General features: G+C 37.7%; 1 protein-coding gene across 5 annotated transcripts in view; it reads right to left on the reverse strand.

Moving 5' to 3' along the window:
- cmpy (crimpy) overlaps positions 1-15,209 on the reverse strand; it is a 261,260-nt gene that overhangs the window by 222,435 nt on the left and 23,616 nt on the right. For all 5 annotated transcript variants that reach the window (XM_085480231.1, XM_029300885.2, XM_029300884.2 and 2 more), the window contains one exon: positions 2,736-2,963. In XM_085480231.1, coding sequence (XP_085336357.1) covers positions 2,736-2,963 — 228 coding nt within the window. The remainder of the gene's footprint in view (positions 1-2,735; positions 2,964-15,209) is intronic.

Genomic DNA, 15,209 nt, shown 5'->3' on the forward strand with positions numbered 1-15,209 from the left:
TTTTGGACTTAGGTATTTTACTCGTGTACTTAACTCACCGGCAAAGGAACAATCCGTCTGCCCTTATAGTACGTACGCGATTAAACTTTTCTCAACGAATCGAATTTAACTTTCTGCGCCGGTCGGGGTAACTACTTTTGTTACTCGCTCGCCAACAATCTCGTTACACGTTGAACACCGCACTGTGCCGAGATGGACTTCTGGAAGTTGCACTCGAAAGGAGAACGAGTTAACTATTGATTCTGAGCAGCTGGATGAGAACTCTAATCATAACTGTTATGGAGTCGTCTACACACATAGTTATTTCTTTCGAAATGAACAACTATCAAAGCTAAGAGTAAAAAGAATCGAATGTACGTTATGTAGTACTATATGTAACTGTATACATACAATACATATGCATAAAGTACAAATACAAAATATAATTATACCAATACAAGAGAATATTCTATTTTTAAATATTAATTTAATAATATTTGTAATTGATCATATTAATTATTTTCCGATAATAAACGTTGGGATAACTATTAATGTTTCCAATTTAATAAACCGTGAATATTCGCTTTAGAAAGAAATTCAATATTAACGATATGATTGAATTAACAAAAAATGATTATTGTGTAAAAAATTATTACTGTGAAAAAATTCAATTAATTCAAAAATAAATGAGAGACGTTTCCAGTTTATCAGAATTGGATACGTTGGATAAAAAAATAGAGGTTTATAAAAAAATCACTTCAAGTTAGCCCGGTAACGCAATCTTCTCCCTCACGTGGTTGTTTTTACGCGTTCTAATCAGAAACGACGGAGCCGATAATGAACGAAAGAATGAACGCGTTCCTATAGCTGTGTCCTTTTCTCATTACCGGTATACCGTCTGTATTCCTTTCAGTGTCTGGCTTTCCCATTTTTCTTAGCCGTTGTCCTCACCTCCTTCGCTATTTGTGTTTTCTTTTCATTAACGCCGAGCCGTCGTCGTTTGCGCACTCGACATAGTTTCGCGCGTACTTCATTCGTCTCGCTACTGTTTCTCTTTTTCATCCGCGCTTTAAAAGACTAACTAGAGGAGAGACAGCACGAAGGCAGCGAAAAGACACGTTCTTCTTCTCGTAATAACGATAGATGATAAAAATATGATCAATAAGGATAATAAGATTACATAAATCGCGAATGATGACCGTCAATTCTCAACTTCTTCGTTTCTAATCGCGATCACTTTTCTATTTTATTCATAGCGCACAAAAACAATAACATAAAGTTCATCAATTAAATAAATATACGAGTCCGAAAAGTCAAATTCTTTTTTTACATTTTTAAAAAATGTTGCAAAATGTCAGACAGAAATTATTCATAAAAAACAAGAAAATAAGAGACACAAAATTCTCTCTTAATGAATATATAATCCGTATTAAACAGAAATAATGATGACGAAACAATTAGCCAGCCGTAATTATTTACCGTAATTAACGGATCGCGTAGATGAAATCGCGACACGTCCAATAAATCGTCCATGATGTGTTAAAAGCGACAACGGTTCGAGTAACGGTTTAAAATAGACGGCACCGAGTTAACTGTTGTTAACGGGCCGGATAAATGTTTACTCGGCGTTATAAATGTTCGTGACTCGCAAATTTTATTTCATTATTACAAGTGTGCAACGAGGACGATATTTATTCCTGACTCATTCGGAAATGACGACGACATCGCCGTTTCGTAGCATAAATTTCCTGACACGTCGTCGTTCCTTTATACGGAAAATCGATCTTTTGCCTCTGTCTGTGTCACGTGTCAGTGATTCTTATCACAAAATGTGGTACACATATGGCTCGATATAAATCGATAAACAACGCGATAGAGTAAATGGTAACTTTGTGGCGATTCTAAAAGAGCAAAAGCATAATAGCAAATAAATATTGACGTTCGCAATAACTCACAAGCGACGTTTGCCGAGGATACTTTCGCAATCGGTTCATGAATTTATCAATACGGTATGAATACTGTCCATTCAGGGGAAGGAACATGCCAAGGAATTTATGTGATCGGACGTAGATATATATATACTTAAGAACACGGTAACAACCAGACGTTCCGTCTTCGTTTCTCTCGGCACAATATTCGAGGGAATTGATGTGCGGCGACATGCTATAAGACATTTATTCCTTCATTTTCAGAATCATAAAGTCTTCGTTATACGAGAGCCAATTATGACAGTCATTTTTTTACGATTCTATAAAAAAAAAAAGACTAAAATTTTCATCACTTTTCACCACATAAAATTATAAACGCAAATTGAAATTTCAAATTTTTATCTCTGCTGACTCGTATCCGATTATTCCATCTAATAGCTCAATCATCAATCTCTGCGTTTCCAAAGGAACGCATTGGATCGGAACAAATTGTTACGCGCAATATACACACAATCTCTCACCGATTACACAAGCCTCCCAGTGTGTTGATACACCAACACAGATGGGGATAATTAAAATTGATAGCCCCGCGTTATACGTGCATTACGACCGATTCCCTTCCGATAGACGGGTGTAATTCACGCCGTTCGACGAATCGGGCATGAAATTAATTTCGCCATTTAGCGCGCTTTGACGCGCATTATCGCGCCGCCACAGCAAATCCGCTCGCGCACGCGCGCGCGATGCAGCATCGTCGCGCATCACGCAGATCGCATCACCGTGTTATATATACATATACATCTCGCATATGGAATGAATGCGTCCTACCGTAAGCAATTTTCGCCTCCAAATTGAGCTTGCACTCGTGCCGCGTCGTGTACATGTAGGGTCGTGGCTCACCCGGGCACCAGGGCACCGACGGACCGCAAACGCATTTGCCGGCGGCCGCCGCATTTCCGGTCCCGGCCGTCGCGGTTCCCTCGCCGACCAAGTTGCAACCGGGACCCGACATCATCGGCCCGTGCGGACAGTGCCTCCTCCATCTGCCCGGGATCTCTGGAAAACGTAATCACACCAGACAACACGTGAATACAAATTATTCATACGCTCGGTCATTTATTTTCCAACTAACTCTCGCACATTAAACTTGAATTGCATACATGTATTTTAATTATATGAATGATATAAGTTTTATTAATGGAACTTTTGTATTTTCGGGACCAATTTTTATAACTTGATACGTGACCAAGGAAAGTGAATCGCAATGTCAAGGTGATAGAGAAGATAGATTAAAAACATATAAAGAAAGATTAATGTGATTTTAATTATCGATGACAATTATAATAAATTAATTTATAACGTTTGAAAAAAATCGAGATTGTAAAAACTTGAATCGCGTATACATGTATTTTTAGAATTATATAAGTTTTATTAATGGAACTTTTGTATTTTCAGAACCAATAATTGTAGATTGATGTAGATTAGTACGCGAGCAAAGAAAGTGATAACAATTTCATTACAATAATTAGATTAAATTAATTTATGACGTTCGAAAAAAAAATCGTAACTAGAATCGCATACATGTATTTTTAGAATTATAAGTTTTATTCATGGAACCTTTGTATTTTCGGGACCAATATTTGTTAATGTAGATTGATATACGTGAGCAAAGAAAGTGGATCACAATTTCAAGGTGACAGAGAAGATAATTAGAAGTACATAAAGGTCAATGTGATTTTAATTATCAATGACAATAATTAGATAATAAATTAATTTATGACGTTTGAAAAAAAAATCGAGATTACAAAAACCAATGAATAAAACATCGCGCGATTGTTCTGTGCCGATTAAGTTAGTTTTATTATTCAATGTGCGAGAATAACTGTGTATGGTATGTAACTTTATTATTCATCGACCGCAATATTTTCCTTTTTCGCACGCGATTAAACCCCGGCGAACGACATAATTTTCGACATGTGTAAGTGCGGAGATATAAACAACGTGTTTACGTGTTTGATGTTTGTTATCGGCCCGTTAAGCACGCTTATCGCGGAATGCTAAGCAATCGAGTTAATTTCACGTTCTGATAGCGACTGTCGTCGGCAGATTATTATTACGCGCATCAAACGGTAAAATTGAAAAACCGATCACGCTCACGATCGCCGATGAATAATATTCGAAGAAATATTTCCATAGCAGCTGACCAGCGCGAGAGCTCGTATCTCTTTCAGGAGAAAAAATAGTTTCTCTAAAAATTAATTCTCGCTCTCTATGCCGTGACACGCATAGTTCATATACATTCAAATCCATCGATTCGATCGATAATGACTTGTCATAATCCGGATTTATATAGCTGCGCAGGCATCAGAGAGCAGCATTGTGAGAGAAAATTCCACGCAACGATGTGAGCGCAGCAACGTGTGCGGGAGTTATATTGGAATTTGTAAAGTGCAATAGAACACGGCGGGAAGGGAAAAAATTCCAGAATCATTCCAGCGATCCGTGGTGAATTCGCCGGCGGATCAAATCGAGCATCGATAACGGCGCAATTACAAGACCGTCAACATCACCAGGCATCGTGCATACACCATGCTTGTCGTCGTCGTCGTCGTCGGATCAGAACGGGAGAGAGTTCCGTTGATATACCCGAGGGAGTATAATGCGGTCGCCTAATGAGACGTGGTGTGTACCCGGACGACAAATTCGAATTCAATTGCGTTCGCTGTACTAACCGCACACCGGTGACCCAGAGAGAAGGGCCGAGAGAAAGAAGAGGAAGAAAAGAGACAGAGAGAGAGAGATACTTTAATGAGAAAAAATAGCAGTTAATTTTCACCATTTTCGCTCAAAATGACCCCGCAGAAATAAAAGAAAAAAAAGAGAGAAGCATGATAGAAACGGAAACGGGACGATCGAGCAACCGGATAGTAAAATCTAGGCCGAGCTGTTGGACACGAAGGGCGATTACGATCCATCGTGATAACCTGATCTCCGTGACCACGATGACCTTCTCGCGTCGCCTCCCACGCCTTCGAAACCGTGCCTTGTTTCGATCGATAGGTTTAATAATCGCGCAGACGGTCTGCGCGGAGAAAATCGAATTTGCCGATCGGTTTGCCCTCTGGGCCATGCTAAATGCGAATTCATTTCGAGCTAATGGCTGGGAATGCGCTCCCGTCTAATTACCCACGAGCAGGGCCAGATATGCGCTCGCAAGCCGAGAACGTAACCGAACCACGACGGTATTCGATTAAGAAAATCGAGGATAGTATCTAGAAAATGTCCCAAGGATGGTCGCTAAAGCGACCGAAGACGGCCACATTCACTGCGGAATTACGCTTCTTCTATAAAAATTGCCTTAGATATGGTTCGTATCAATCATTGCTAAGTTTTCTTTAATTATTATATTTTACGGATTTAACTCGATAATCTTTTCCATACATCACACCGAAGATATTTCTTCATTTTATGCTTATCGCGTTATGTTGCATGCACAAACAATATGAAAAATTTGGTGTATCTTATTTATTTTATATCATATTTAAATTAGGTAAAAGATCGATTAAACATCCGAAATAAAAATTGAAATTACACAAAAATATATTTATAATTTTACACAAATGTAAAAATATCAATGCAATATATTAAAGATAATTAATTATTAAAAAAAAAAAAAAGCAATTGATTTTTCCTTCATGAAGAGCGTAATTTGAGGAAAAACACCGAGTCTACCACTTTTCGCGCAAATTTATCTCAATCTAATGGAATGTGCACGCGAGAATCAATTGGCCGTGACCGTTCGAAATGCACATTTCCGCTTTTATGTACATTAGGCCGCGTTGATCCTTCCGGAATAGCGGCGCGAAACTCGAGAAGTCGAAATGCATTAAGGTTGTACCGTGCAAGCGGCTTACGCGGAGGTGTGTTTGGTCTCTTGTCCCGACGTCAGTAATCCGTTAAATCGCTAGCCACTTCGTTAAATCGCCAATGTGTTGAGATACTTGCTTACATTTCTCTCATCAAGTTTTCTTTGAGGAGCACGAAGGAATTTATACACCCATAGGAAAATGTTTACACATGAAATAGACTTCTAGCAGATTACTTTCGCATCGACGCGCGTGCCTATAGAGTCTTATAACTTAATAAACTTAATAAATACTAATATTACTTTCTTACTACTGTTTTTTTTTTTTTTTAAATAAAATCAAGTTTTTTAAATATGATTTTTAAAAATATCACATAGCTTTCTCTCGTTCTTTTTCTCTTAATCTGATCAATAAGGCTTAATTTCTTTTACATAATTGAGAGATAAGAATATATATACAAACTTTTATGCATAACAACCCACAGTATTATCTCTCTTTTTAAACTGCTTTTAAACTTTTTTTAATTTTCTTTTTTTAATAAATAATCAACGCATTAATTAATAAATATGTGATGATACAAGGAAAATTAATTGATAAATAAATGTGCATTTTATGCAGATCTGTTTTGCATTAATTTTCGATAATTACAATGTGATATATGTATATGCTCCAAATCAGTTAAGCCACCGCAAAACCCGTTGCTGAAATATTGCCGTAACGACAAGCGTACATTAATGTAACATTTTATACGCTCATTACCCGAGTGACACGCGAATTTATACGGTTGTTGCGCCATTTAGAGAGGGCTATTTAGAGCACGGTGACGTTTTACGTAGCGCGCAGCGAAATGCAGATTTCCCCGGCTGGCAAAGTATAAACGAAGTTGCGAAAAATAATGATGTTCCCTATCCCGTCACCGGTAAATAACTTCACCGGCGAGAGGAGCGGCTTAATCAACCAGCGCGGGTGTATTAAGGACGACGGTAAAGAATCATGCGCCGTCGGAAAGAAGGCGAAATTACCAGGATACATCTCTAGATTTTTTACAAACCTCATCTGCATAACGTAACGCGAAAGAATGACGCGGCAGAATGCGCTCCTCCACGATGATTTAGTTTTCTACTCTGGTACACTTAGTTCTTTGCATGTGTAATATTATGTATAATATAACAGCAACACTTACGCGAGAATAATGAAATTATAAATGTTATTTACACCGTAGTAAATTGTACAGAAATGAAAAATATTTGCATTATAATTTTTTTAGTCTTCACGTAAACAGTAAAATGTGTATTTTTCTGCTGGAAACTATGTTTAGAGTCTAGAGACGCAAAAATCGGATTTGTCGATATGACTTTTCTTTAGTTTTACGTTCTTTGCACGTGTGTACGCCTGATAGGGTTGCGCAATTTTCCTTTAACGATCACGTTGAATCGGATCGTAAAACCAGTTTCCGTATATATACGCTTTAGCTGATAAAAATATCTTTTTATTATTTCCAGATCTCCTTATCTTTCTGAGAGTACAATATCCTGTGTCATCGAAGCCTTCAAGCAGAAATAAAAGATTCACAGATCGAGAGTAGTCCTAAAACGCGAGTATTTTGGCTTTAATATTTTCTCGTGTTCCAACGCGAAACATAAAGTCGTAGGAAGTCATTCGAGCACGTTCGCGACCAGAAACACAGCATGGATCTCGAGATTGCTTGATTTCGCGACGTCCTTGCATTTCAGTATTTGTCCGAGACTATGTCTATCTCGTTAAACTGGATCTCGAATATCCTCGAATGCTGCGAGAGTTCTACAACTTCGGAAATAATAAACTTAAATAAAACTTAAAAAAAAATGTTTAATGCGATTCCATATATATGCATTATTACAGCTACGCTCTTTTCGAAATTATTATTCTAGTAATTAACAAAATACTCGTCCATAAAAAATGGTTTACACTCTTGACTCCTCGAAAGAACTTTTATCTAAATTAAAGATGAAACAGAGTAAGTGAATATAAATTATTTCAGACTCATTCAAGTCAGACTGTTATGAAGAATGTTGTGTTTTTAATTTTAATACTTCTCTGCAAATAAAAAATAAATAAATCTCTCTCGATATAACGCCATATGCGCGCTCGTGTGTTTTAGTCGAAAAAAAAGAAAAATCTGTTTTTCCAAGCTTGAAAGCAAAGCGGAATAAAAAAAATAAGAGAGAGAGAGAGAGAGAGAGAAACTCTTGTGCGGGTGGCAGTTGTTTCTGCAGTATGCGTAATGTATGATACTCGAGAAAATTATGGTACGTTTAATGGATACGACACGACCTCGTTGTGTCGATGAAACGACGGTATCTCTCGCGTATATATGCATATGTACCTTTGATAGCGCATGCTTATGCACTCTCTCAAGTATCTCGCGAGTGTTCACGCATGTGGTTTCATTTTCTCGCAAACGCAATGATAGCGTCATTGCCTCCGCGCATTGAGTCGAGTGACCAATATTTATAGAATTATTTTCACGATAGAGTAGAGACTACATAAACGTGCTTTCAGTGGATCGAATCGGTTTACAAAAGTAAGTTGGAAGCAGCTTTCGAATGAAAGCGCAGCTTTTGCAAACTCGAAATCAATTCGCTGAACTGTTAAGTGCTAATGTAACATTAAAGGCCTGCTCAATATGTGGAAATTTATATGGGCATATAAATTTCCACACACATATATATAGCACAATTACGTAATATATAGTATTAACAAAATCATTATTTATATATGTGGTTAAAATATAATGTCATGTATAATTATATAAAAATAAAATTTAATATTATATAAAATATCTTTATATTTTAGATAAAAATAACACGTTTTCTTAATTGGTAAAATAAGTTTTTATACTGCGTATTTGTTCGCGACAGACATTTTCTGTTTAACTTTTAAAACGATACAGTTGTTATAGCTAGAAAAATGAATTACATTCACGAAAGCACAAACAAACACTGGAATTTTATATTTCAACATACTAGTATTTACATTCATATTTACATTCGTGTTTGTCTTCTTCTATATAATTCTGCAGCTATCCCTGCCAATAGAATTTTTGTTCAAAGTTTCGGTACACAGAGAAGTTATATGCTTTCTCCTCTGTGCCAGTACTATCAGTTTGCAAATACATTTTGCAAGTAGATATTCATTTCGTTTCAGTGTAACACTGCGCCAAGCATAATGTAAAGCGTGATATTTTTTTTCTGTGCGAAGTATCCTTTTCAATTTTTTACGCAAACGTTGTAAACGCGCTTGAAAACGACTGAGCAATTCATGCCGTTTTGATAAAATTAAAAAAAGCAAGAGAGAAGACACTCTTTAACGCGGGAGTAATATATTGTATTTTATTCTCATATTCTTATTTTAAGATAATGAAAATTTTAAGGCAAATTTCAAGGTATGAATTTTTAATCGAAAATATAATATCAAATTAGCGTCGATTATTTTTACGAAATCATATAGCGAAATCCTAGCGGAATCCTTCTTTAATAGAAATAAACACGATATACCGTGTTTCCCAGCGTTTTCTTGCGTGAAAAGTTTTTAAATCTTAAAAGCTCGTTATTTGAGGATTTGCAAATTAGCATTCATTCGGATATCAACGTTACACAGCATGATTTTCATGAATGCGGCCGTCGAGATCCTCTCGGGGAAACTGCTGCGTTGCGTCCTAATTAACTGGCCGAAATCGAGGTTTACCTACAAGCGTAGTTATGTGAGACTCGGCTATCACGAAATCGTCATTAAATGATAACCATCCACGCTAATTCCTATCATTATAGTCATTCATCAATTTTCCGAAAACGTTATCGAATTTCAGCGATTTTTATCGAATTTCACAAGACTTTCATTTTCACGCGGTCACAGGACATAAAAAATGTTGCAACAAGACACTTTGTTCGATTACAACTGGCAATCCGTGATGAACCTCTCTCGTACACGTGTATTTATCACCTGTTACAGATCTTTTTATCAATAATGTTAATGTTGTTTAAATAATTGCTGCTAAAAAAAATAATGATATTTAATATGACAGTTAAAAACGATAAAAAATTATGCATTTGTAATCAGAATTAACGTAGAGCGGATACAATACAAGACTTATATAATACAATTATTTTGTAAAATAGGTCACTATTTGTTATATGGTTTTAAACTCATGTGTATGTGTGTGTGTATAACTACTTTATTTCTTGAATTATGTCCTCAATTTTTAATGGATGGCCGAATAATGAATTTCAAGCGTTTTTTTCAACTGTTTCATTTTTTTTTCAAAATGCTACTTTATTATAGAACATTTCTGATATATATGTATATATCTGTCATAACAAATTTGTTTTCAAATTATTTTACTGAAGAATACAACTCGTTATTTATTTTTAATCGCATTCAATATTTCATTCTTCGACGTATAACATACGCACAAAGAGCAAACTATAACTTATAGTTTAGAAAACAGGAAGAATTGTATTAATATTCCATAAATTCCAAATATTGTTCTCCAATATTCGATGCACGGGGGTGCATTCGTGCAAAGATTGCTCGCGTTTTTTTCACTCGCAGCCATATCGACCGAATCCTATATGCTTTTACGACGTTTTCGCGACAGAAATTGCAGTTTGTCCCGTTTTGCCACTGGCCTATCAGCGTCCTATCAGATTTATCCCAGCAATCTATTCGGATGCACATGCGGACCATTCCTCCCCATTTTCCATCCCTGTCCGCCGCGCGTGCACGCTGTTGCTGTAACGTCACGTCGCATCCTATGTCTCTCGCGCCAGCTCACGAACTGACTGTAACCATCGCGCGCGCACACATACACACATGCGCATACACGCGCAAAAACGTAATACAGGTCAGTGTATAATACGGCACAGCTTGGAGCTCCGAACGATTCGCGTGAAATAAAACAGCCAATCGATTGCGCACGCATACATATACGGACAAGCGAGTCACATACAATATCTCACGCGAACAATGCTAGAATGTAATGCGTCGGATCCTTAAAAAAGAAAGTTTATGAAATATCCATTCCTCTTCTGCGAAACTATAATGCTGATAAAATATATTGCGCGATTAAAACGATTCCGGGTGTATCGCTGAATCTCTAGTATATCATTTTACTTGCATCTATGTGAAATGTAGATTTATTCCATTGAGTTTAATTGAGTAAATTAGAAACTGAGCATTAGTGTGTTTGTAGGGGTAGAATGGGATAATTAAATTATTTCAAGTTCTAAATAAATATCGATATACATATATATATATATATATATATATATTTTGATAAAACATAGTTTAAAGTTCTCCTTCAATGAAGCGCATAGAATTAATTTGCCCTTTAATCTACGAAACTTTAGAAATTGAGAACGCAATTGAATACGCGAACCCCGTTTTCTCCGCGATGTAAAGAGGCAATTTGAAAAAAAGGGTCGAGTACTTCATTAAAAATCTCTATACAATAACAATTGTCGAATCGAGGCATGGATCTGCGCGGGAATAAAATTTTTTAATTAACATCCCTAACAAAACACCGCGACCGCGTATATCTCGCGCGCTGTATGCGAAAAAGAAAATATTTTTAGAAATTAAGCGCGATTTTATTTTTTAACAATTTCGACGTACGAACGTCATCGTTTCGTCTCGTCGCTGAACCGGAAGAGCTAAATTCAAGGCAAAGGAGAATCCTTTCTAGCAAAGAGATATATTTTATATACACGCGCAGTAGATATACATATACTATATACGACTTGCCTGCGGGATGTAAAACGAATCCTTAGCTTAAAACAGTACATGCCGCGCGCGATGCACATATACGAGTCCGCGGCGCATTTATAGATTTTCCAACCGTTGCAACATCGGCCCGCGGGATACGACGTAATGCACCAGCGGTAACATAGTGGCCCGGTATTTTGCGGTATGCAACGGCAAAATAAACCACTGGGGCTTCTCTTCCGACTTCCGGTTTTATATCCCCCGCATACCATTTTTATCTCACGTGTGTGTATGTGTACGCCGAGAGAGAACGTGACTATTTAACTTAACAATCCGCGAGACACGCGCGCGCGTGTGTGCGCAGGATTAAAAGCCGCGATTGTTGAACCGAAAACGACGATAATCGATGCTGCACCGAGGCGTGAAATTATATATAAAGAGAGTAGAAAAATTTTCTCTCTCGAAATATTTATCTCGATAATTTTGTCTAATGATGTTCCATCTCCCGGTACCTAAAAAGCTACCACGTGCATGCACGTGTATAATGATAAATAACCGCAATAAAAAAAACTAATGGTAACAAGTCGCTGGCGAAAAAGGTTACAACTCATCGCGATGTTACGTCCCCTATTTCACGATGCATCAACTCGTTCCACGCGAATGCATTATCTTCGCGAGAGCGCGTGCCGGAAGGTTGTTGCGCGTCTCCGAATTTATGCGCCCTCCTGTCGGCCCAATTTTTCAATCCACCGCGGTGCATTATCGCATCGCGAAATCCACCGGCTTACTTATTCCTCTTCCCGCGTACAATCGCGGAAAGAACATTCCCTTACCATCGCGGTGGTTATTTATCGGGCGACAATTTACTCGACTCTCTCTCTCTCTCTCGCCTCGTTTATAGACTCTCCGCGAAACGACGAGGCGTACAACGATAATGGGTTCCGTGATGCCGTCGGCTTTGCCGCGTACATATATATTTTCCGCCGAGAACAGGGGTGGTACCCGGTAATAGTGGTCTTGTCACGCGAAATAAGGGTACCTGCACATTTTTTCTCTCTCGATACTATAGCGATTCGGTCTAACCCGACGGTGGTATATGTATCGCGGCTTCTATACGATTTCAGGTAGAGATGTACATGTGAGAAGGAACCGTGATCTATGCGTGCTCATTGTCAATGTACACGCGTACACGTATCGCCACGTGTACACGTTCACGCAAGTACACATCAATGTATACCGACGCACGAGCTGTGTTGGTAGAGAGGGAACGCGGTTTACTCTATCCACCCACCCAGCTACCTACTTAAACGGTTAGTTCTCGAGATTTGTTGCTTGACATTGAGAAAGTGGCGTTCACGTACTGGTATATAACAGTGTATATAACCGTCTACGAATGTGCGCGGAGTCGACAGCTCTCGAGGCAACAATCGCCCACCAGGAAAATACGCAGCGTGTAACCTACGTCTTCGCTCGATCACGCCCGAGAATCACGTACTCGCGTTAATCCCGACTACACGATGGGCTTTCGACTGGAAAGCGAGATTTTATCCGATCTCTCTTTCAAGTTGGCCTTATAAAAGTAGTAGAATCTTACGCAAATACCTTTCAATGATCGTCCGCTGGAGAAGATGCTCCCTTATACAGGATTTATGCGGAGTTTATTTTTTGTCGACGAAAATTCGACAAAGTCGCGTAAAAGCAAAGAACTGAAGATATATTCGATAAGTGTCCCTAGCACGTGATAATGATTGTTTCATGTTTACGTCATACTTTCACGCACACCAAATCCGATGAAACCGTGTAGAAACATATGAGATTAATAGTATAGGGGACTAGTGTGACACTATGTAAGCGGACTATATAAAATATCTTTATGTAAGGAACCAAAACGTGTCGCTTGACGGAAACTGCTGTTTATACCCTGGCGGCTATTATGTGTCCCGTGCAATATATATACGCCGCCATTCTGGAACCAGCTCTCTCTCTCTCCTCGTCGGTCCATTTCATCTTCAAAATGAACTCGCCGTTTGCGAAAATCGAATCATCCATTTTCGCTCGCGCCTGACCTTCGCGAATTTTACATCCACGGAAAATCGAATATTCGGCTTTACTCGCAACGAATCGTAAATCGAAATACGTTGTTTACGGTCGTTTCTACATATCGTCAATTAAACCGGATGCCCGTATCGTGGGTTTCGTCGACCGAAACTTGGCTTGAAAAACCTCGTTGTTCGTCTTACATCCAGCACGAGCACGCTCGAAATTGGCCCTGCTTAATTTTATCGCACGTTAGCGACAAGAATAAAATTTTAACGTCGGTCTGCGTTGACGTAATACACTGCACGCGCGAGACCGAAGAGTGGTTTCCCTTTGCGCTGTTTCGTCGTCTTTTAATGTTTTTTCTTTATATCTCCTCTTTGGCGCAAAATATTATATACAATTCACAATTACGAATAAAAATACGGACAACTGCATTTGACTAAAATAAATTTGTGCTGAGTAAATATAAAATTAATTTGCAATTGTTTAGTTATTCTCGTATGATGCTTAAAATATATAACACAATAAAACATTTATTTAAAATGACTAACGTCATATATCTGAAAATATATAAACATAAATTTCTAAACAATTATACATATATAAACTATTTCATAATACAAAATTGTCAAAAAGAAATTTGATATCGACTTTTATTAAATTACTTCGGACACGGATGACACATAAAAATTGTCTTTTATTAGAATCTTTTTATAAATCATAAACTTCAAATAAAAATAATAAATTATTGTGAGAATTATTATAAGATTATTTGCGTGTTACTGCGTTATTAAATTGAAATGACTAATTATACAAAACTATATGATAAGCGAACATGATCAATTCTCGTCGTATGCGACACGTTTTTAGCGCAACTCGGCACCACTCGCCGATCAATTCTCATGCATCCGGGTAATTAATTAATGCATTTCCCCGTGAGCCATAACAAACCTAGCCAATTGTGGAAGCGACGATAAACACCGATAGTACGGAAATACACGCCGAACCGATTTACCGCAAGCCATCGCTTTGTTTATGAATATTTCAGCAAAGCACACCGTCCGACACCACAAATGTATGTGATCCATCTCGTACTCTACAACCAATTGCATATTGCATCGGCAAACACAAGATCTTTGGCGACAATTGTATTACCTCTTTAAATAAAAAAAAATATGTATTCTTACTCCGAATTCTTTCGTTATTTTCCAAATTATTAAAAAGTATTAAAATTACAAACGCATTTTCTTCAGTGACAAATATATTGTATATTTTCGTGCGTTTAGAAAATTCGTTTTCTTTTTCAATAGTCGTAGTTTAAAAATATTATTGTCGTAGAATTTGATTTTTATTAATAAAAAATTATTCTCCAATCTTCAACGAACGTCGCGTAAACTCTGCACTATGCACGTACCCTTTTATAGCAAAATAAATAGTTTGAAGAAAACTGCAATAGACCTTTGTTTTAAGAGGACCTCCCGGTAATGCTGCATAAAACATGTCAAGAGCATGCTTGTGCCCATATATGTATCGTGAACACGCATACGTGCATATATATGCACGTCGTTCTTTCTGTATATACCGGTAGCGATATATGTGCGCATCGAGATTTTTTCTCGGCGAATCTACTCCGAGATGGAAAGATAGCGAGATT

The sequence above is a fragment of the Nylanderia fulva genome, unplaced genomic scaffold (assembly GCF_048542155.1).
Source record: "Nylanderia fulva isolate GAGA-0341 unplaced genomic scaffold, ASM4854215v1 Scaffold14, whole genome shotgun sequence".
Classification (NCBI taxonomy): domain Eukaryota; kingdom Metazoa; phylum Arthropoda; class Insecta; order Hymenoptera; family Formicidae; genus Nylanderia; species Nylanderia fulva.